This window comes from Scyliorhinus canicula, chromosome 4 (assembly GCF_902713615.1).
Source record: "Scyliorhinus canicula chromosome 4, sScyCan1.1, whole genome shotgun sequence".
Lineage (NCBI taxonomy): Eukaryota > Metazoa > Chordata > Chondrichthyes > Carcharhiniformes > Scyliorhinidae > Scyliorhinus > Scyliorhinus canicula.
Window position 1 is genome coordinate 229,815,431 of NC_052149.1, and position 24,546 is coordinate 229,839,976.

Consider the following 24,546-nt stretch of genomic DNA (forward strand, 5'->3'; position numbering starts at 1 on the left):
ACTCCTGACTTGTGCCTTGTGGATGGCGGGAGGGCCTTTGGAAATCAGGAGCTGACGTACTCATCACAGAGTTCCGAGCCTCTGAACTGCCTTTGCAGCCAAGTAGTTACATAGCTGTTTAGTTAAGGTTCTGGTGTGAATTATGGGGGATTTGACAATGGCAGCGCCAGGGAGAGATCAGTGCCTGGCACTCACTCGTGTGGCACAGCTGCTGCTTGACGCTGATCAGCCCAAGCCGGAATGTTGTCCAGGTCTTGGTGTTTGCCGGCACAGCCTGCTTCACTATCTCGGGAATTGTGAACTGTACAACGGACATCTCCACTTTGGCCTTGTCATGGAGAGGTGGCCATTGATGAAGCAGCTGAAGGTGGTTGAGCCGAGGATATTGCCCTGCAGAACTCTGTAATGATATTCTGGGACTGAGAGGATTGGCCTCCAACGACCACAACCACTTTCCTTTGTGCTATGTACGACTCCAACCAGCGGAGAGTTTTCACCCCCTGATTCCCATTGACTTCAATTTTATTAATGCTCCTTGATGCCACACCAAATGCTGCCTTGTTGTCAAGGGCAGTCACTCACACTTCACACATGGCATTCAGCTCTCTTGTACTTGTCTGGACGAAGGTTGTAATGAGGTCTGCAGAGGAGTGGCCCTGACGGAACCCACACTGAGCATCAGTGTGGGGGTTATTGTTGAGTAAATGCCAGCTGATAATTCTTTCAGTGATACCTTCCATCACTTTGCTGGTGATTGAGTGTAGACTGATGGAACAGAAATTGGCTGGATCGGACTTGTTCGTTTCTTTAAAAAATGGACAGGACATTCCCAAGCACCATATTGTGGGGTAGATGTTTGTGCTGTGACTGTACTGAAACAGCTTGGCTAGGAATGCGGCTAGTTATGGAGCACGGGTTTCAGCTGGGATATTGCTACACCAGAGACTCGAGGACACCATCTAGAATGGCACAACAGTGCTCACACGATGGTTAAGGCTGTGTTGTGGAATAAGATATTCATCTGAAATGCTGTTTGTAGGTTGAGTGAAAGATATCACAGGTTTATTGGTGAAAAGTGTAGGGACATTCCTGGTGTCTTGGGCAACATTCTTCCCTGAACCATCGTACTAACTCATTCATCTCACTATTTATGCAAATAGTTTGTGGTTTGTGTTTGTCTTAGAAAGGATGACATATGGCGGCGAGCAGGGGCGGGAAGGGTGGGTGATATGTTCCTGGAAGGGAGCTTCGCGAGTTTGAGGAGCTTGGAGGAGGAATTTGGGTTGGTAAGGGGAAATGATTTTAGATACCTACAGCTGCGGGACTTTGTTCGTAGACAGGTCCCATCTTTCCCGCGCCTCCCGCCAATGGGGATCCTAGACAGAATAGTCTCTGGGAGGGACGAAGGGGAGGGTAGAGTCTCGGGTATTTATAAAGTGCTCATGAGGGAGGAAGGGTCCCAGACAGAGGAACTGAAACTTAAATGGGAGGAGGAGCTAGGCGGGGAAATGGAGGATGGGCTGTGGGCAGAGGCCCTGAGTAGGGTAAACTCGACCGCGACATGTGCTAGGCTCGGGCTGATCCAATTTAAGGTCGTTCACCGGGCCCATATGATGGTGGCTCGGATGAGCAAATTTTTCGGGATAGAGGACAAATGCGCTAGGTGCGCGGGAGGACCAGCGAACCATGTGCACATGTTTTGGGCATGCCCTGAGCTGAGGGGGTACTGGGAGGGATTTGCGGGGGTCATGTCCCAGGTGCTAAAAACAAGGGTGGTGATGAGTCCAGGGGTGGCAATTTTTGGGGTTTCGGAAGACCCGGGCGTCCAGGGGGAGAAAGCGGCCGATGTGCTGGCCTTTGCTTCCCTGATAGCCCAGCGACGAATATTATTGGCGTGGAGGGACTCAAAGCCCCCGAAGACTGAGTGGTGGCTTGCGGACATGTCAAGTTTCCTGGGGATGGAAAAAATTAAGTTCGCCTTGAGGGGATCTGTGCAGGGGTTCACCCAGAGGTGGCAACCATTTATTGACTTCTTTGCGGGAGAGTGAGCGTCAGCTGGGGGGAGGGGGGGGGGGGGGTAGAGTAGAGTAGGAGGGAAAATATGGCGGGTAGTACGGGTGGGAGGGGAGCGGGCTTGTGCAATACGGTACGATGGAAGTATTGAAAGTACGTGGATGTTTGCACATTTTTGCCTTTTTTGCTTCCTTTCTGATGATGTCTGTAACTGTTTATAAAGCCAAAACTACCTCAATAAAATTGTTTATTAAAAAAAAAAAGAAAGGATGACATAGCACATGCTTATGTTGTAATTGTTGGCTGCAGTTTCAAAAACATTTAGTGTGTGAATCATTGCTCAAGAATGTGCTCCGAAACTATTTTAATCGATGTTTCTTCCTTCAGAATGAGGTTATAAATGTGTCATGATATACAGACAGGCACAGACAAGCAGCTAATGGACACAGAGAACAGGACATGATCAATAAGCAGGCAGGACACTCAGGGGTGAGATTTGACTCTAAAAGACATGAGGCATTCACACTCCGCCTCTTTCCACTGATGAACATCTAGAGAGTCGGTCAAGGGAGTTGTTACAATCTCACACCTCCACCACGTGGCTAAGAGCTAGTCTGGTTCAGTCAGACAGAGTAGCCACACTTAAGTTAGCAGAGAGTCGAACTCACAGAGAACTGTGCTAACTGTGCTATTAGTTCAATAAACCTGATTGAACTAACTTCAAGGTCTGGAGTATCTTTCTGATCTAAGCTGCATCCAGTTGCAGCCAGTGTTAGACCAGTGTACCTAACGTGACAAAATGCAATTACAGTATCTATGTCAATGCTTTCAGTTTCCAATTTTAATGAGGTGCACCTATCTGGACACCTTTTTTTTTAATAAATGTTTTTATTCAGTTTTCATATTTTATATTGAACAAATTACAAATTGTTAGGAGAGAGAAAAAAAAACAAACACGCAAAAATTAACATACATATTTACAGGTAAGCATCTTCGTAGTAGTAACTGCGCCCCCCCCCCCCCCCCCCCAACATGTTTATTTAGTTTGGTTTTGGGCCTTAGCTAGCCATCGAACCCTCGTAACGAACCTGTAGCCCCCCCCCCCCCCCCTCCCGCTACCTTCCCCCGACTATTCTTCCTCTTGTACATTGGCCACAAATAGGTCCCGGAACAGTTGCATGAATGGCTCCCACGTTCTGTGGAAGCCGTCGTCCGACCCTCGGATGGCAAATTTGATTTTCTCCATTTGGAGAGATTCCGAGAGGTCGGACAGCCAGTCCGCAGCTCTGGGCGGTGCTGCTGACCGCCAGCCAAACAGGATTCTACGGCGGGCGATCAGGGAGGCAAAGGCAAGGGCGTCCGCCCTCCTCCCCAGGAATAGATCTGGCTGTTCTGAAACCCCGAAGACCGCCACTATCGGGCATGGCTCCACCCTCACTCCCACCACTTTGGACATAACCTCGAAGAAGGCTGTCCAGTACTCCACGAGTCTGGGGCAAGACCAGAACATGTGGGCATGGTTGGCCGGGCCTCTTTGGCACCGTTCACATCTGTCTTCCACCTCCGGGAAGAACCTACTCATACGGGTTCTTGTTAAGTGGGCTCTATGTACCACTTTTAGTTGCGTCAGGCTGAGCCTTGCGCACGTGGAGGTGGAGTTGACCCTATGCAGTGCTTCGCTCCAGAGTCCCCACCCTATCTCCATCCCCAGGTCGTCCTCCCATTTCCTCCTTGTTGCGTCCAGTACGGTGTCGTCCCTATCTACCAGTCGGTCATACATGTCACTACAGTTCCCTTTCTCTAGGATACTTGCGTCCAGTAGGTCTTCCAGTAGTGTCTGTCGTGGCGGTTGTGGGTACGTCCTTGTCTCCTTTCGTAGGAAGTTTTTGAGCTGCAGGTACCGTAGCTCGTTCCCCCCAGCTAGCTGAAATTTCTCTGTCAGTTCGTCCAGTGTTGCGATCCTGTCGTCCGTGTATAGGTCCCTGACTGTCAGTGTCCCCCCGTCCTGCCTCCACCTTTTGAAGGTGGCGTCGGTCAGTGCTGGTTTGAACCTATGGTTGTTGCAGATGGGAGCCCTGTTCGACATTTTGGTCAGGCCAAGTTGCTGCCGCAGTTGGTTCCAGGATTGGAGGGTGGCTGTCACCACTGGGCTGCTGGAGTGTTTTTTGGGTGGGGATGGGAGTGCTGCCGTGGCGAGGGCCCGAAGGGAGGTTCCCATGCAGGAGGCCTCCTCCGCACGCACCCACTCAGCTTCTGGCTCCTGGATCCATCCCCTTACTCGCTCGGCTGTTGCTGCCCAGTGATAGAATTGTAGATTCGGGAGGGCTAACCCTCCCCTGGTTTTTGTTTTTTGTAAGACCTTCTTTGGGATCCTAGCATTTTTACCCCCCCATACAAACGCCATGATGAGTTTGTCCAGCGCTTTGAAAATCTGGACACCTTCTTGATGTCCACTGTTCTGTGGGTAACATCCCTGCCTCTGGGTCAGAAAACCTTGGGTTGAAGTCCAAACTACAGACTTGACTACATAGCACAGTAGCAGAGTGGTTATCGTGATAGAGTGGTTAGAGTGATAGATGGAGTGTCCACGCTAAATTGCCCCTTAATGTCCAGAGATGTGCAGGTTAGGATACGGGGATAGGGCAGAGTGGACGGGGGAGCGGACATGGGTAGATGCTCTTTAGGACGGTCGGTGCAGACTCGATGGGCTGAATGGCCTCCTTGTGTATGGTAGGGATTCTGTGAACATTCTGTAACCCAGGCTGTAACTTCAGCACAGAACTGAGGCACCATTTTCTGAGACTGTAAACCGAGACCACATCTGCCCTACCAGGTGGACTGCGAAGATCTAGAAGATAGAACGATACAGCGCAGTACAGGCCCTTCGGCCCTCGATGTTGCACCGACATGGGAAGTCAAAAACTAAAGGCCATCTAACCTACACGATGCCATTATCATCCATATGCTTATCCAATAAACTTTTAAATGCCCTCAATGTTGGCGAGTTCACTACTGTTGCAGGTAGGGCATTCCACGGCCTCACCACTCTTTGCGTAAAAAACCCATCTCTAACCTCTGTCCTATATCTATTACCCCTCAATTTAAGGCTATGTCCCCTCGTGCTAGCCACCTCCATCCGCGGGAGTAGGCTCTCACTGTCCACCCTATCTAACCCTCTGATAATTTTGTATGCCTTTAAGTCACCTCTTAACCTTCTTCTCTCTAACGAAAACAACCTCAAGTCCATCAGCCTTTCCTCAGAAGATTTTCCCTCCATACCAGGCAACATCCTGGTAAATCTCCTCTGCACCCTCTCCAAAGCTTCCACGTCCTTCCTATAATGAGGTGACCAGAACTGTACGCAATACTCCAAGTTTTGAAGAAGAACAGCGGAGTTCTCCCCGGTGTCCTGCTTCGTAATCATCTCTCAATCCCTATCTGAAACAGATAATCTGATCAGTATCGCATTACTGTGGGACTTTGCTATGCTCTGAATTGATGGTCAGTTACATTACAACGCTTCAGTGGCAGCATCGGAACATCCTGAGGTTAAAAAAGGCACTGCGCAAATCTTTCTCCCCGCCTCAGGGTTCGCCCAATCCCGACGAAAGTCAACGAACCCTTGGCTGGGCCGCCGAATCTCCCACAGTGACAAATTATGCTTGTGAGGTCTCAATATTGCATTGCAATGTACTGTCCAGTTTGGTGTATTGCTTTACAATAACTTGCATTGACACCTTTAGAGTAGTAATAGAGCTCCAGGTGCTTCAGAGGAGTGGAATCAAACAGAGGAGACGGAGAGATTGAGACAGATAACCGAAACCTTGGTCAAAACGTAGATTTTAAAGAGTGTCTTCAAGCAGAAGAGTGAGGAAGAAGGTTACTTGCTAACTGAAGCCTGGGACCAGTAACTGCACCATTACCATTGGCCAGGAACACAAAATGGGAAGAGCATTGTTTGTGAATTTCTTTACAACAGTAGAGTGGGCTCTGAATGAAGAGTCATGTGAGGATTGGTGACGGCGTTGGGGGAAATGTGCAATTTCCCATCAGTGGAACCTGAAAAAGGAAGCTTGATTTCCCTGGAACCAAAAAATGAGAACGACATGAAGTGAATTGAGTGGATTGAGAAAGATGCAGCCCAGAGTACGCTGGCTGATGTCGGGGTGGGGGTGGGGAGGTGGGGGGTGCTCAAATGAAGACCGGCTTACATTTGTACAGGAGGTTTGACAACCTCAGGACACCCAAGCGCTGTCCAACTAACCTAAAATGTAGTTGCTGTTGTAATTTAAGAAATCTAGCAGCCAATTTGCAGAGAACAAGCTCGTGCAAACAGGAATGCAATAACTGAGCCTGACGGCGCCGAGGTCACGGGTTCGATCTCGGCTCTGGGTCACTGTCCGTGTTTGCGTGAGTTCCATCCCCACAACCCAAAAGATGTGCAGGGTAGGTGGATTGGCCTACGCTAAATTGCCCCTTAATTGGAAAAAATGAATTGGGTACGCTAAATTTTTTTAAAAAAGGAATGTAATAATGGAAAGTTTATTGTTCACCGATGACTGAGGGATAAATATTGGTTGGGACACTGGGGAGAGCTGCCCCTGGTTCGAAAGATCTTTTACAGCCACCTGAGGTGGGCCTTGGTTTGACAGCCTGTCCGAAAGACGTTACCTCTGGCTGTGCGAAGGGAAAATGGGTTTGGTCAACACCTTTTCAAAATAAACAGAGTATCATGTGATTAATGCCCCGGTCAAGTATGCAAATAAACTCCAATTTAAGGAAATCATTTGAGAATCCCAACAAGTGTTAAAACTTAAATGTGAGTTTGGAAGACTGAGAAAAAAGTGAGTTGGAAGACTGGAAGACTTTACGGGCAGCACGGTAGCACAAGTGGCTAGCACTGTGGCTTCACAGCGCCAGGGTCCCAGGTTCGATTCCCTGCTGGGTCACTTTCTGTGAGGAGACTACACGTTCTCCCCTTGTCTGCGTGGGTTTCCTCCGGGTGCTCCGGTTTCCTCCCACAGAAATATTTGGATTCTCACTGTCTTCAGGTGATGTCCCGGAGGATTAGAGAATAGCTAATGTTGTTCCTTTGTTTCAGAAGGGTAGCAAGGATAATCCAGGGAACTACAGGCCGGTGAGCCTTACATCAGTGGTAGGGAAATTACTGGAGAGAATTTTTCGAGACAGGATCTACTTCCATTTGGAAGCAAATGGGCGTATTAATGAGAGGCAGCACGGTTTTGTGAAGGGGAGGTCGTATCTCACTAACTTGATAGTTTTTCGAGGAGGTTACAAAGATGATTGATGCAGGTAGGGCAGTGGATGTTGTCTATATGGACTTCAGTAAGGCCTTTGACAAGCCCCCTCATGGCAGACTGGCACAAAAAGTGAAGTCACACGGGATCAGAGGTGAGCTTGGCAAGATGGATACAGAACTGGCTAGGTCATAGAAGGCAGAGAGTAGCAATGGAAGGGTGCTTTTCTAATTGGAGGGCTGTGACTAGTGGTGTTCCGCAGGGATCAGGGCTGGGACCTTTGTTGTTTGTAGTATATACAAATGATTTGGAGGAAAATGTAACTGGTCTGATTAGTAAGTTTGCGGACGACACAAAGGTTGGTGGAATTGCGGATAGCGATGAGGACTGTCAGAGGATACAGCAGGATTTAGATCGTTTGGAGACTTGGGCGGCGATATGGCAGATGGAGTTTAATCCAGGCAAATATGAGGTCATGCATTTTGGAAGGTCTAATACAGGTAGGGAATATACAGTGAATGGTAGAACCCTCAACATTATTGACTGTCAGAGAGATCTAGGTGTACAGGTCCACAGGTCACTGAAAGGGGCAACACAGAAAATCCACTTCTAAATACAGATTGCCAAACCAGGAATACTCGCTGTAAAGAGATTGTTGGATTAACTGCTTTGAGAAAGAGATCCTTCAGGGACCAGCTTGCAGATTCTTGCCCATATCAATTACTGTTTAACCTGCCAGCCTTTTCAAAAACTGTTGTTCTGTTCACAGGCAAAATCTTTTTAACTAAACTGCTTTGAGAGAAACAGCTGATCTGTTCACATCCCAATCTTTAACTGAACTAAAACTCAACGCCCGACTGCTTCAGCCCATGGCTTCTCTCATCATCTTACTAACGTTAAACACAGTGGCCCGGATTCTCACTCCCTGGGGACCAAGTCCCCACGCCGGCGAGAAAACTGGCGGCAACCACTCCGACATCAACAGCCCCCGAAAGTGCGGAATTCTCTGCATTTTCGGGGGCTTGATGGATGCCAGAGGGGTTGCCGCCACTCCAGCCGGTGCCGAAGAGTTTGTGCATGCGCAAAGGGCCTGCGTGATCTCGTGCATGCGCGGAACGGCTGTTATGATTCCGCGCATGTGCAGACCGGCAGGCGTATTTTGGCACATGCTTGGGGGGTTCTGTTCTTTGCGCCGGCCATGGCGAAGCCCTACAGGGGCCGGCGTGAAGAAAGAAGTGCCCCACGGAACAAGCCCGCCCGCGGATCAGAAGGAAGGCCCCGATCACGGGCCAGGCCACCGTGCCCCTTCCCCCCCCCCCCTGGTGGTCGGATCCACCCGAGGACTGCCCACGCATACTCACCTTCCAGGTCCCGCCCGTGCGTGAGTTGAGTGATTCACGCCGGTGGGAGTGGCCAAAAATGGATAGCTGCTCTGCCCATCAGGGACTGGAGAATGGCTGGGGATCCGCTGCCAACGGCCCACGACTGGCATGGCAGGAATCCCGTCCCCGCCTGATAAACGGCACCAGAGAATACAGCAGCTGGCATCGGGGCGGGATTCGCTCCACCCCCCAGGGATTCTCCGACCCGGCAGGGGGTTGGAGAATCCCGCTGAGTGTCTCTAATGATCTACTCTCTTCTTCATACAAACAAAATTCCATTAGCCCAGCACTTACGATGCTTTAATTGCACATCTGCAGCCAAAGTGTTTGCTGGTTTTGTAAACCACAATTTAAGAAAAACATGGCTGCAGCAGTCACACACACACTAACCCAAATTTTTAACCCTTACTGCATACTGTATAATACAATAAATGCGTGAAATCCCGACATCCATCGCTGTCCTGTGAGCCCATGCAATTGCTGGCTCAACGTTCAGTCAGTCAGTCTTTGCCCAGTTTCCAGACTGGTCTGTCCCGTTGTCAACTTGGCCAAATTTCCAGTTTAACCCGTGCCATCCCCTCTTCCTGCACCCGCTGTTTGTGTAAAATTTAAGAAATAGGGGGCAGGATTATCCGAGTTTGAGGCTATAATCGGAGGAAGTGTCTAGTTTTACAATGAAAAAGTCGGCGTCACCCCCGTACCGATGCTCTGCCTGGCCGGGGGGGGGGGGGGAGGGGGGCAGCAACATCGCCAGGTAAAACTCCCGGCGTTCCCGACATAAACGGCTGGAGAATTGCCGGGTCCGTGGCCGCGCATGCGCACAGCGACGACCTGCAGCGGTCGCGCCATCCATCATGGCACTGGCCCAATAGTGTCCCCCTGGGCACCCGCGCACCACCCCCCCCCCCCCCCCCCCCCCCCCCATACCAGTCCCCCCAGCCATCTCCGAAGCCCCCCTTGTCAACAGCACGGCTTCCCTCCGACTGTGCTGGTGCTGGACACAGTCCGCAGCCGCCACGCCGGGTTTACGAAAACTCTGACCACACGCCACCCCGCGCGGTCGTGAATGCCTGCCCATTGGAGGCAGAGCATCGGGGGCCGGGCCTCAAAGCGACGGAGTGGCACCGCCGCAATGGCGATTTGGAGGGGGCTGAGCAGCCAAAAAACGGTGCCAGTCCCGATTCGGTTGCAAACAGGGATTCTCCGTCCGATCGCCGGATATGATTTTGGCGTCTGGCAATGGAGAACACGCCTGGGGTTTTTCCATTATCAACCTACTCCACTTCTGTTCCATTACAAACTGTAAGGCTTGAGGTGAATGAAATTGAATTCATGATCGATAAGTGGAATTGAGAAGATGACTTTTAACCGTCCCATCTCTTCCTGTAGGGAGAGAAAAGAGCTAACGTTTCAAATCTGCTGACTCTTTGTCAAAGCCCAAAGTCATCGGACTCGAAACGTTAGCTCTTTCCTCTCCCTACAGATGCTGCCAGACTTGCTGAGATTTTCCAGCATTTTCTCTTTGGTTTCAGATTCCAGCATCCGCAGTAATTTGCTTTTCTCCATCTCCATCTCCTGTGTTTTTAAAAAATAAAATTAGAGTAGCCAATTCTTTTTTTTTCCCCCAATGAAGGGGCAATTTAGCGTGGCCAATCCACCTACCCTGCACATCTTTTTGGATTGTGTGGGTGAGACCCACGCAGACACGGGGAGAATGTGCAAACTCCACACGGATAGTGACTCGGGGCCGGGAGGCAGCAGTGCTAACCACGGTGCCACCGTGCCGCCCCTCTATCTCTTTCTGTTTTGGGTCCTCCTGCCTTTTCACTGTCCTGGTCCACTTGCTCCCCACTCCCTCTCTCACACATTTCCCACTCTCAACCATTTCAGCCCATTGTACCCTCTTCGGTAATGATCATGGTCCCACTTCCTTTCATTGGCCTCCTGCAACTCACATCTTTATTGACTCTCTAACTTCCGCATGGATCATTGATGCACAGCACCCAGACAAGCTTACTCAATATGTTGATGAGTAAATTGAATCTGGTATTTTACCATTGTATGACTAATGGAATCCAATTAGTGACTGAGTGCATGAATTCCACCAACCTCTGGCATTGTCTCAATTATTTCCTGTTTGATAGTATGTTATATATGAGGCTCCTGAGACTGGTGGTATTTGTACTGGTCTCGAGGAATGTATTAATATCGGTGAAGGTAGTGACAGACGTGCAGAAACACTGCACTGCCAGTTTATTGGAAGGTGGAAGTGTTTGGAGCAACTAGGATAGAAGTGGCCACCTGCCGGAATTGGGCTGGAGATTCCCACCTGGGACAGCTGGGTGGAGATTCCCACCTGGGACAGCTGGGTGGAGATTCCCACCTGGGACAGCTGGGTGGAGATTCCCACCTGGGACAGCTGGGTGGAGATTCCCACCTGGGACAGCTGGGTGGAGATTCCCACCTGGGACAGCTGGGTGGAGATTCCCACCTGGGACAGCTGGGTGGAGATTCCCACCTGGGACAGCTGGGTGGAGATTCCCACCTGGGACAGCTGGGTGGAGATTCCCACCTGGGACAGCTGGGTGGAGATTCCCACCTGGGACAGCTGGGTGGAGATTCCCACCTGGGACAGCTGGGTGGAGATTCCCACCTGGGACAGCTGGGTGGAGATTCCCACCTGGGACAGCTGGGTGGAGATTCCCACTTGGGACAGCTGGGTGGAGATTCCCACCTGGGACAGTTGGGTGGAGATTCCCACCTGGGACAGCTGGGTGGAGATTCCCACCTGGGACAGCTGGGTGGAGATTCCCACCTGGGACAGCTGGGTGGAGATTCCCACCTGGGACAGCTGGGTGGAGATTCCCACCTGGGACAGTTGGGTGGAGATTCCCACCTGGGACAGTTGGGTGGAGATTCCCACTTGGGACAGTTGGGTGGAGATTCCCACCTGGGACAGCTGGGTGGAGATTCCCACCTGGGACAGTTGGGTGGAGATTCCCACCTGGGACAGCTGGGTGGAGATTCCCACCTGGGACAGCTTGGTGGAGATTCCCACCTGGGACAGCTGGGTGGAGATTCCCACTTGGGACAGCTGGGTGGAGATTCCCACTTGGGACAGCTGGGTGGAGATTCCCACCTGGGACAGTTGGGTGGAGATTCCCACCTGGGACAGCTGGGTGGAGATGCTCCCCTGGGACAGTTCGGATGGAATTATTTAAACAGTTGCTTGACAGAACTTGAACATTGCTGAAAAGAGAGCGGTGTTGCTGAAGCTTTTCACCTGGCACACATCAGGACATACACAACAATTCCAAATTTCAAGCAATCGCAATAACATATCGTACAGGAGAGAAGGATGCTGATTGGTTGGCAAGTTGACTCTGATTGGCCAAAGCATCGCCACAGAGAACGGATAGGCTCCCCGAACACCCGGGTATTTCATAAAAGGTGCAAGGCTTGAAAATAGTTCTTTTGTTTGCAGTGAATGGGTTCCTGTGTATAGATATGAGTTGCTTCCAGCAAGCATTATATTAGGCACGTTCCGAATTTGAGTGATTATCTTAAATTAGTTTTTAATTTAATGATTCCAGCCTATAGTTCCCCGTTACTGCTTCACAGCAATGCCTCAATCAATCAGAGTTGAACTGCCAACCAATCAGTACCCTTTTCTCCTGTGGTATAAATTGTTGTGATAGTTTGAAATTTGGCATTCTTGAATTTCTCCTGATGGGTGCAAGGTGAAAAGCTTCAGCAAACTTGTCTCTCTTTTCTGCAATGTGGAGATAGCTAAAAAAGCAGAAGTTGGTGTCAGTTGTGGGTGCAGTGCAATGCTCGTGGTTACTGGTTTCCTTGTCCCAGTTCCAACTCAATTCCAACTAAAATGTTCTCTTATAAAACAAAGAAAAGTACAGCACAGGAACAGGCCCTTCAGCCCTCTAAGCCTGTGCCAATCATGATGCCCTAACTAACAAATACCTTCTGCCCTTACTCGGTCAGTATCCCTCTATTTCCTTCCTACTCATCTATCCATCCAGATGCCTCTGAAATGTTGCTCATGTGCTGCTTCCACCATATACTCTGGCAACATGTTTCAGGCACCCACCACTCTGCATGAAAAACATGCCCCCCCATATTCTCCCTTAACTTTCCCCCTCTTACCTTGAACCTGAGCCCCCTTATAATTGACACTTCCATTCTGTCTGTGCCTCTCATAATTTTGTAGACCTCTATCAGGTCTCCCCTCAGCCTCCATTTTTCCAGTGAGAACAATCCTAGTTTATTCAACCTCTCCCCGTAGCCAACACCCTCGAGACGAGGCAACACCCTGGTGAATCTGCTTTCCACGCTCTCCAAAGCTTCCACGTCCTTCTGATAATGTGGTGACTGGGCACAATACTCCAAATGCAGCCTAACCAAGGTTTTATACAGCTGCCACATGATTTCCCAACTCCTGTACTCAATGCCCTGGCTGATGAAGGCAAGCATGATCTCTGCCTTCTTAATCACCTTGGCCACCTGTATTGCCACTTTTAGGGAACTGTGGACCTGCACGCCCAGATCCCTCTGTATGTTAATGTTCCCAAGGGTTCTGCCATTTACAGTATAATTCATACCTAGATTTGATCCTCAAAATGCATCACCTTGCATTTATCCAGGATAAACTCCATCTGCTATTTCTGTGCCCAAGTCTCCAATCTATCTATATCCTGCTGTATCCTCTGACAATCCTCATCACTATCAGCAACTCCGCCAATCTTTGTGTCATCGGCAAACTTACTAATCTGACCACCCACATTTTCCTCCAGATCATTTATACATACTGCAAACAACAGAGATCCCAGCACTGATCCCTGCGGAACACCACTAGCTACAGATCTCCATTCTGAAAAACACCCTTCTCCCACTACTCTGTCTTCTATAACCAAGCCAGTTCTGTATCCATCTAGCCAGCCCACCCCGAATCCCGTGCGATTTGAAAATGAAAAATGAAATGATAATCACTTATTGTCACAAGTAGGCTTCAAATGAAGTGACTGTGAAAAGCCCCTAGTTGCCACATTCCGGCGCCTGTTCAGAAAGGCCGGTACAGGAATTGAACCCGCGCTGCTGGCCTGCTTTGGTCTGCTTTTAAACCCAGCTATTTAGCCCTGTGTTAAATCAGCCTCTGATTTTAGTTTTTAGTACAAGTCTGCCATGTGGGACCCTGTCAAACACCTTACTAAAGTCCATATAAATCACATCCACAGCCCTCATCAATTTTCTTTGTCACTTCAAAAAACTCAATCAAGTTGGTGAGACGTGACCTTCCCCGGACAAAACCAAGCTGCCCGTCACTAACTAGTCCATTTACATCCAAATATGCAAGTATCCTGCCCCTCCTCAGTATCTTTTCCAAAAGCTTCCCCACCACGAATCTCAGGCTCACCGGCCTATAGTTTGCTGGATTATTCCTGCTTCCTTTCTTAAACAAGGGAACAACATTGGCTATTCTCCAGCCCTCTGGAACCTTGCCTGTGGTCAAAGAGGATGTGAAGATATCTGTTAAGGCCCCAGATCTTTGTCTCCTTGCTTCCCGCAGTAACCTGGGATAGATCCCATCCGGCCCTGGGGACTTGTCTACCTTAATACAATTACGGATACTCAAGACTTCCTCCTTTGATACATTGAAGTTTTCAAGAGAGTTCACACCCTGACCTCGACATCTATCATGTCCTTCTCCCTGGTGAATACCAAAACTAAGTACTCATTAAGGATTTCACCCACTTCCTGTGGTTCCAGCCATAACCTCCCTCCATTCACAGCGCCAGGGATACGGGTTTGATTCCCAGCTTGTCTGTGTGGAGTCTGCACATTCTCTTTCTCTTGCTCCTAATATATGCATAAAAAGCCTTGGCATTCTCCTTGTTGTCATTTTCAGTGGGCGGATTATTACTGTCCCTTCAGTTCAAATAGGAAGGGTAATGCTGGAATACTTGATACTCGTACTCATTCACACTCACTCACTCTTCACTCACGCACTCAACACTCACTGACTCACAAACTCTCTCCCTCTCTTCACTCCTCTCTCACTTCTTTCTCATTCCTCACTCAGTCTCTCATTCTTCACTCACTCACTCACGCCCTCACATCTGTGTCTCTCTGGCTCTCAAACACACACAAGGGAGGCGGTGGCGGAGGTTCATACTCCGAGGGCCTGGGTTCGAATCCCGCCAGATGGTGACATTGGAATTCAATAAATATCTGGGGTTAAAAATCTAAACGTAACCAGGAAACCATTGTCGATTGTCATCAAAACCAAAATCTGTCATCCTTACCCGGTCTGGCCTACACGTGACTCCTGACCCACAGCAGCAATGTGGTTGACTCTTAAACACCCTCAGGGATGGGCAATAAACGCCAGCGATGCCCACATCTCATGAACTAATAAAAATAAACTCACTCACCCGTACTTCTTTCTCCCTCACATGGGTTCGTGAAATTTTGAATTTAACAAAAAAAAACTGCAACTAAAAACCCATCTGGTTCACTAATTAGAGAAAGAAATCAACCTGGAGAAGCCAACCTCTGATTGGATAATCTGGAAGCAGCACGAAACTCAAATTGTATCGACCTGCGCTCGGAGTTTGGGAACTGCTCCCGTTCTTTCCTCGGCTGCACTCGGCTGTGTGACTGTTCCTTGTGGTGATATGCATCACTGTAAATACACAAGGGGTTAATGTAAATACACGTAGACTAGCTAGACACTAGAGGGAGCACCAGAGACATGACACACAGACACTCAACCAATAGGTCAGTAAGATAGGACACGACCAATGGGCATTCACGATACACACAGAGGTGACACGACCACAGGGGGACATTACACCAACCCATATATAAAGGACACAACACACATGATCTTCCTCTTTCCAGTGGAGACACTCAGTGAATACAGACACAGGTTTGATTCAATATCACACCCACCACGTGGATTGTAGCAGACTGGTTCGTCAGTCTGAGTAGCTATAGAAGGATCAACAGTAGAGGTGAACCAAAGTAAGAGAATTGTAAATAGTTTAATAAATATGTTGAAGTTATCGCCACGTCTGAACCGTCTGAAATCTAGGCCGATAATCCTGTGCAGCACTGAAGGAACCCAGCGCTGTCAGAGGCACCGCCTCCGTGTGAGATGTTAAACCGTCATCCGTCAATCAACACCTAAAATCAGATTGTCTGGCTCTTCTCATTGCTGTCAGTGGGAGCTTGCTGTGAGCAAATTGGCCTGTGTTATAACATTGAACTAGATTTGAATAATACATTGTTGTTGCAAAGGCTTTGGAGTGACCTATGGATGTGAAATGTTTGGTAGAATTGCAAGTTCTTTCGCCTGTGTTGCTCCATTACTCAACTCCGCCTTGGGACAAGGTGTCAAATCTAAAGGAAATAATTGAACTCGATACATGTCTTGAGAATAATAGGGCTGGTTATTTAAATCTAAGTATTTTCATTCCTCTGGGATGAGCTAATGGCCTCTCCTTCTCTCCATTGCAGCTTATTTTTCACTTCAAGTGATCTACGCACGAAGAAGATTCCACATTTCGCCCCCTGCAGTCAGCGGCAATGAGGACTTTGAGAGAGTGTACAGAGCACAGTAAGGGAACCACATCTCAGTCACCATTCAGACCTATTAGCAACAATGCAGCACAGCAAAATGCAAACTCAAAGCTGGGGTTCAGGAGGAGGAAAGGCAAACAAAGCCATGATCCCAATTCCATTGTTGGTCAATATGTTCCTCACTCTAGCCTGTTTATGGAATCACACCTTAAGGGGAGGAATTTCTACCTGACTTCCCCAACTTCGAGTAACAGGATTGGGTTAGAACATACAGTACAGAGGCCATTCGGCCCATCATGTCTGCCCTGACCCACTTAAGCTCTCACTTCCACCCTATTCCCAGAACCCAATAACCCCTCCTAACCTTTTTGGTCACTAAGGACAATTTTTCATGGCCAATCCACCTAACCTGTACATCTTTGGACTGTGGGAGGAAACCGGAGCACCCGGAGGAAACCCACGCACACACGGGGAGGACGTGCAGACTCCGCACAGACAGCGACCCAAGCCGGGAATCGAACCTGGGACTCTGGAGCTGTGAAGCCACAGTGCTATTCACTTGTGCTAACTGTGCTGCCCCAGTGGGTTGACCACCCATTTTGCACACTTCCCACTTTACACCACCACCCATTATATACCATGTCTGGGATATTGCGTTCAGTCCTGGGCGCTGGGTTCAGTCGTGCGTGCTGCGTTCAGTCCTGGGTGCTGCGTTCAGTCCTGGGTGTTGCGTTCAGTCCTGGGTTCTGCGTTCAGTCGTGCGCGCTGCATTAGGCCTGGATGCTGCGTTCGGTCTTGGGTGCTGCGTTCAGTCATGCGCGCTGCTTTCAGTCGTGTGCGCTGTGTTCAGTCGTGTGCGCTGTGTTCAGTCGTGTGCGCTGTGTTCAGTCGCGTGCGCTGTGTTCAGTCGCGTGCGCTGTGTTCAGTCGCGTGCGCTGTGTTCAGTCGTGTGCGCTGTGTTCAGTCGTGTGCGCTGTGTTCAGTCGTGTGCGCTGTGTTCACTCCTGGGTACAGCGTTCAGTCCTGGGCGCTGGGTTCAGTCCTGGGCGCTGTGTTCAGTCGTGTGCGCTGTGTTCAGTCCTGGGCGCTGCGTTCAGTCCTGGGCGCTGCGTTCAGCCCTGGGCGCTGCGTTCAGCCCTGGGCGCTGTGTTCAGTCGCGTGCGCTGTGTTCAGTCCTGGGCGCTGTGTTCAGTCGTGTGCGCTGTGTTCACTCCTGGGTACAGCGTTCAGTCCTGGGCGCTGTGTTCAGTCCTGGGCGCTGTGTTCACTCCTGGGTACAGCGTTCAGTCCTGGGCGCTGTGTTCAGTCCTGTGCGCTGTGTTCAGTCCTGGGCGCTGGGTTCAGTCCTGTGCGCTGTGTTCAGTCCTGGGCGCTGCGTTCAGTCCTGGGCGCTGTGTTCAGTCCTGGGCGCTGCGTTCAGTCCTGGGCACTGGGTTCAGTCCTGGGCGCTGGGTTCAGTCCTGGGCACTGGGTTCAGTCCTGGGCGCTGGGTTCAGTCCTGGGTGCTGGGTTCAGTCCTGGGCACTGGGTTCAGTCCTGGGTGCTGGGTTCAGTCCTGGGCACTGGGTTCAGTCCTGGGTACAGCGTTCAGTCCTGGGCGCTGCGTTCAGTCCTGGGCACTGGGTTCAGTCCTGGGTACAGCGTTCAGTCCTGGGCGCTGTGTTCAGTCCTGGGCACTGGGTTCAGTCCTGGGTACAGCGTTCAGTCCTGGGCGCTGAGTTCAGTCCTGGGCGCTGTGTTCAGTCCTGGGCGCTGCGTTCAGTCCTGGGCGCTGCGTTCAGTCCTGGGCGCTGCGTTCAGTCCTGGGTGCTGGGTTCAGTCCTGGGCGCTGGGTTCAGTCCTGGGCGCTGGGTTCAGTCCTGGGCGCTGGGTTCAGTCCTGGGCGCTGGGTTCAGTCCTGGGCGCTGGGTTCAGTCCTGGGCGCTGGGTTCAGTCCTGGGCGCTGTGTTCAGTCCTGGGCGCTGTGTTCAGTCCTGGGCGCTGGGTTCAGTCCTGGGCGCTGGGTTCAGTCCTGGGTGCTGTGTTCAGTCCTGGGTGCTGCGTTCAGTCCTGGGCGCTGGGTTCAGTCCTGGGCGCTGGGTTCAGTCCTGGGCGCTGGGTTCAGTCCTGGGCGCTGCGTTCAGTCCTGGGCGCTGAGTTCAGTCCTGCGTACTGCACTTCAGGAAGGTATTTTGAACTTGGAGGCGGTGTTGTACAGATTCACTAAAACCAAAAAGAATAAATTGTGAGAATAGGTCACACACACTAAGTTGATATTTCGTCGAGTACAAAGGGTGGGCGACCTAATTGAGATTCAAGGATTTTCCAACCCCCCCCCCCCCCCCCCTCCCCCATGGCAGGTATTCCCACAGTGGGGGTGGCTCGCTGTTAGCTCTGGGCGGGATCTTACTGTCCCACCAAAGTCTACAGCATTTTGCCTGGCTCGCCTGTCCCACAGCTGGGGAACCCGCGGTGGGGGTAAATTTCGACGGGTCTGAAAGATCCTGTCAGCGGGAAAGGGTTATACAATCCCGCTCGAAGATTAATAGTTTTAACACAACACAACATTTTTAAAATTTGTCTGTCCATCTTGTTCCTCCTCTCTCTCTCCCCCCTTCGCTCTCTCATAACCCTCCCTCTCTCGCATTGTCTCATCCTCGCTCTCGTTATCTCTCTCGTTCCCTCCATCTCTCTCTCATTCTTGTTCTCTCTCTCTCTCTCTCTCACACAACCAAATAATTCCACTCACACTTGTTACCTCCACTCACACATTCACAGCTCAGTTGAAGGAGATTATGAAACAAAAGTGTTAGAAATAACTGTACTGCCACAGAACAGCTGAATCTCTAACTTTCCTTGCAAATCAGATAAATATGTTTTACTTCTCATTTCTCTGGCAGACTGAATTCCTCGGAGTATTATCCGTTGTTCCTGAGTGTCTTTTGGATTGCTGGCGTGTTCTTCAGTCAGGGTAAGAGAAACAGATGTATTCCTGTCCGGTTTAATTCTCTTCTCTAAGCTCTCTTCATTAAACTCCCAGCCTCTACGTCTGGCCTACTCAATATAAAGTGGACAATGTAAAGTAGAAAGGGCGGCACGGTAGCACAGTGGTTAGCACTGTTGCTTCACAGCACCAGAGGTCCTGGGTTCGATTCCCGGCTTGGGTCACTGTCTGTGCGGAGTCTGCACATCCTCCCCGTGTCTGCGTGGGTTTCCTCCGGGTGCTCCGGTTTCCTCCCACAATCCAAAGATGTGCAGGTTAGGTGGGTTGGCCATGATAAATTGCCCTTGGTGTTCAAAAATGTTGGGTGGGGTTCTGAATGGAGACCCATTGGGAGAGCCCCGATGCCAGCGATCCTTGGAGGTTGGTGCCAACGAAAATGGTGATGGGAGGGAGTCATTGAAGCCTCGATGCTGGCAATGATGGGGGAGGGGCGGGGGGGGGCGAGGTTGGGAGGGGAGGGGAGGGGGGGCAGGGTTGGGAGGGGAGGGGGGGCGGGGTTGGGAGGGGAGGGGGGGCGGGGTTGGGAGGGGAGGGGGTGCGGGGTTGGGAGGGGAGGGGGGGCGGGGTTGGGAGGGGAGGGGGGGCGGGGTTGGGAGGGGAGGGGGGGCAGGGTTGGGAGGGGAGGGGGGCGGGGGAGGGGAGGGGAGGGAGGGCGGGGTTGGGAGGGGAGGGGGGGCGGGGAGGGGAGGGGAGGGAGGGCGGGGTTGGGAGGGGAGGGGGGGCAGGGTTGGGAGGGGAGGGGGGGCAGGGTTGGGAGGGGAGGGGGGGCAGGGTTGGGAGGGTGCCTTTATTGCCACTTTGAGATCAGGGCACTCTTTATAAAGTGCGCCCTGGTCTCTGTGAAGCCGGGCTTGCCGGCTTGTTTAAGGCCTTGTCCCTCTCAGCTCTCGTTCAAAACCCTCCCCTTTCCCCTCAAAAACATTTGATAAGTGTGGGTGGAGTGGGATTGCGTCGGCCCATCCGGAATGGACCCCCCCCCCCCCATGGTCTAGGGTCTAGGTTGTGACACATTGAAATCCGGTCCATGCGGTGATGTTTATTTGGGGTCCATGCGGACACTAACTGGTTTGTGTTCCTTCCATACAGCTCTGGCAGTGTGCATTGGAGTTCTCTATCTGTACAGCAGGTACAAATACTTCATCGGTTACTCGGAATCAGCACTAAAAAGGTGAGACTGAGATCTTCTCACTAAAGCAGCAACTTCTGTTACATCAGGGTTTCTAACTGGAATGGTCCAATATATCCTCTATCTTATGGTCTTATGGTATTGTGCTAGAATTTTATAAATCCTTCGTTAGATGTCAATTGGAGTGAAGTGGATGATTTTAGACACTACACTTCAGGAATGATGTCAAGATGTTGGCAAGAGTACAGAAGATATTACGAGGAGAGGTTGTAAAAGTTCAGATCAATTGGAACAAAAATGGTTACGGGGTGGCCCAACAGAGAATTAGAAGATTATTAGAAAGCTTTTTACAGAGAACAACTATTCTCTCCAGCGAGCGGGTCAGTGAACACAGGTCAAAGGTTTAAAATCATTGGCGGGAATTCTCTGGTCATCGGGATTCGCTTTTCCCATCGGAGCGCACCACCCAGCCGGTGGGTTTCCCGGCCACGTGACGTGTTTCAATGGAAAATCAACGGGAGGATAGAATCCCTCTGCAGCCGAACGTGGCAGGGCTGAGGTACACACGGCTTGGGGGGGACCGGAGAATCCCGCCCATTGACAGAGATATTTCCACTTGAGAGACCTTTTTGGATCTGGAAAATTCCAAATCCAATCCAGCGGGTGGTGGGAGTCTGGAAGTCGCCGTCTGAAAGGGTGGTGGAGGCAGAGACCCTCAGTATTTAGAGGTGGACTTGCGACCCCTGGGCAGACAAGGCTATGGACCAAGTGGGGGGGAAATAATTTGGCGGTTGTTTCTGACTGACACAGAGCCGATGGGCCGGAGGGCATTTCCTGTGCTGTATGACTCTATGATAAATACTTGAAAAGAATACAATTGTCAGGCTATGAAGAAAGAGGACAGGGTGTCGGGTTAATCGGGTAGCTCTTGTTCAAAAAGGCAGCATGAGCACGATGGCCAAGTGGCCTCTCTCGCTGCTATAAGAGCCCTTCATGGTGAAAAGCCAGTGCCATTTCTATGTGGTTTTCCTGTTACATTCCAGTAACCTTCTATATTCTCTTTGCTCGGCTGACGATGAATTCATCTTCTCTCCCTCCCAGGTTGCGCCCAATGTACTTTGGTGCCATCATGCTCTGGATTCTGATTGGTTTGGCTTCACTTGGAGTCCTCAGCCAGCTGTGCTCTCAGTATCTCGGTTATAATCCCATTACTGCTGCAAGAAGCTACGTTGAACTGTGAACAATTTCGGGGTGGCACAGAGCTTCTGTTTCAACTGTTACCGGTGGCAGATGTTTATTTCACGCGATAACCAAACCAACAATATGTATATTTTTTAAATTGGTGACTTGGATGCAGCCCCTCACTCCCTCAGAAGTGGACTACACTTGGAAGAATCCGTCCATCTGAAGACAGCAACTTTAATTGCAAAATAGTTGTGGCGAAACAGGCAAACTGCTCCGAATGTCGTCTCCTACCTCACTTCACCTCATCTGATGAACATATCCTAATTTTTTCCTCCTCCATGTGTTTATCTAACATCTCCTTAAATGCGTCCTTACCATTCATCTCAACTACTCCCTGTGGTGGTGAGTCAGGGGCTGGTTTCTCCACCCTGTGCCCTGGCGTGGCGGGGGGGGGGGACGGGGGGGGGGGGGGGGGGGGGGGGACCTGCTGAGATTCTTGACGCTTGAAAAGGTCAAATTTGAACTGAGGGGAAGGATGGAGGGGTTCTACAATTTGTGGGCGTTATTCATTGTGCACCTTTGAGAATTGGATCACATCGAACATTTGGGGGGCTGCTGGGAGGGTTGGGGGAGGGGGACTGTTAATGGTGACTATGGGTGATTCCTGATTCCTTTTTCTCATTTGTGTTAACATGCGGGCTAATGTCTGGGGTTTGGGGGGAGGATGGGATCGTTGTTATTGATATGGGGATTGACATTTCATTCATTACTGATTATTGTTTATTGTTGGGTGTAAATTTGGGGAAAAAATGTGAAAAAGGAGGAGAATAAAAAATATTTTTAAAAATAATAAAATTCCATCGGATACCCATCAGGCCCGGGAGCCTTCCCCGACTTCATACCCCTTATATTGTCCAATATCTCCCTCAGCCCCAGGCTAGCGCCTGCCTCTTCTCTTTCTCCAGCTGACGAAACTCCAAATCATCTAAAAAGCATCTTCCCATGCCGCCTTCTTCACTCCCTTGGGTCCGCCCTGTACAACTCCTTACAATAATCCCTGAACACTTCATTTATCTTCCCCAGCTCCGCCACCACATCCCCAGCCGCAGTCCGTATCCTCAATATTTCCCTGGATGCTGCCTGCCTCCGTAGCTGGTGCACTGGTAAACCAGCTGGGCTGGTTTAGCTCACTTGGCTAAATCGCTGGCTTTTAAAGCAGACCAGGCAGGCCAGCAGCACGGTTCGATTCCCGTACCAGCCTCCCCGAACAGGCGCCGGAATGTGGCGACTAGGGGCTTTTCACAGTAACTTCATTGAAGCCTACTCGTGACAATAAGCGATTTTCTAATTTTTCAAAACTAGCATTCGACTCGCCTTTCCCCCATATTCGTACTGCACCCCTCTTGCCTACGTGGCTGTCCTATCATCCTCTCCATTGTCAGCTTATCTAATCATCCGTGTGATTTTTTTTTCCTCCTCGCCAATCCATCCCAAGTGGGCATCCTATAGATAGGGAGTACTCTGTGGAGTACTCCCTATCTGCCTCCAATATCTCGTTCATGAGCCGGTCATATTCCTCCCTTCGTTTCCTATCCGCATGAGCCATGAACGAGATAATGTCCCTCTGGACCACAGCTTTTAGCGCTTCCCAAAAGGTGGTCGCTGACACCTCTCCGTTCTGGTTCAACTCCACACAATCTTTAATCACCGACCGCACCTTGTCACAAAAGCCTCCATCTGCCAATAACCCCGAATCGAGCCTCTACTCCGGCCTCTGCTCCCATCCCGATCTGAACCGAATCTCCAGCCAATGCGGCGCACGGTCTGAAATTACTATCCCTGCTTGATCTTACCCCCTCCGCCCAACCAAAACCCCCTGCTCACCACAAAAATAGTCCATTCTGGAATACATCCTATAGACATGTGGGGCAAAAAAGGAATTGCTTTCCCCCTGGGTTCGTGAAACGCCACACGTCCACCATACCCATCGTGGACAGCACGGTAGCAGAGTGGTTAGCACAGTTGCTTCACAGCTCCAGAGTCCCAGGTTCGATTCCCCGCTGGGTCACTGTCTGTGCGGAGTCTGCACATTCTCCCCGTGTCTGCGTGGGTTTCCTCCGGGTGCTCCGGTTTCCTCCCACAGTCCAAAGATGTGCAGGTTAGGTGGATTGGCCATGATAAATTGCCCTTGGGTTAGGTGGGGTGACTGGTTTACAGGGATAGTTGGAGGTGAGGGCGGAGGTGAGGGCTTAAGTGGGGTGCTCTTTCCAAGAACCGGTGCAGACCCGATGGGCCAAATGTCCTCCTTCTGCATTGTAATTCTATGATCTATAAACCCACCCAACTCCTTTGCCATAAGTATCCAACCTATTGACCTGGGATCGACCAATCCACCCTCGGCTCTAGGACACAGTTAAAATCCCCTCCTATAATCAACTGGTGCGTGGCCGAGTTGGGTTTTGCTGCCTGCAACCCCCCTGATAAAACCTTATCGTCCCAATTCGGTGCATACACAGTTACCAACACCTCTGACTTCCTTTCTAATACCCCACTCACAATCACATATCTCCCACCCGGGTCCCTCACTTCCTTTATTACTCATTAAAATTGCCACTCCCCGCAACTTTGAATCAACCCTGAGTGGGAAACCTGACCAACCCATCCCTTCCTTAGTCTAACCTGGTCCTTCACGCAGAGGTGAAGAGGTCTGCAGAAAGACCACCTCCGCTGTTAAACTCCTGAAGTGCGCAAAAACCCGAGATCTTTTAACTGGTCCACGTTATCAGCCTCAACGGAGGCTTACGCCTCTATCATCTGTTATCCTCCTCTATTTGCTCTAGCCCCGTTAATTCCACCCTGTACCTGGCCCAGCCAGGATGCCCCCCTTCTCCGCCTCTGACCATGCCTCTTCTCCCTCCTTGGTTTTTCGCGTCACCCCCCAAACTGTTAAGTAATGGGTCAAGAGACATTCCAGTTGTCTCATTTATGTTAAGCATCCAATAA

General features: G+C 50.5%; 1 protein-coding gene across 1 annotated transcript in view; it reads left to right on the forward strand.

Moving 5' to 3' along the window:
• ltc4s (leukotriene C4 synthase) overlaps positions 1–21,975 on the forward strand; it is a 38,054-nt gene extending 16,079 nt beyond the window's left edge. Inside the window, exons 2-5 of the mRNA XM_038796218.1 lie at positions 16,187–16,286; positions 19,129–19,199; positions 20,319–20,400; positions 21,460–21,975. Coding sequence (XP_038652146.1) covers positions 16,187–16,286; positions 19,129–19,199; positions 20,319–20,400; positions 21,460–21,598 — 392 coding nt within the window. The 3' untranslated portion in view covers positions 21,599–21,975. The remainder of the gene's footprint in view (positions 1–16,186; positions 16,287–19,128; positions 19,200–20,318; positions 20,401–21,459) is intronic.
• Positions 21,976–24,546: the final 2,571 nt, after the last annotated feature.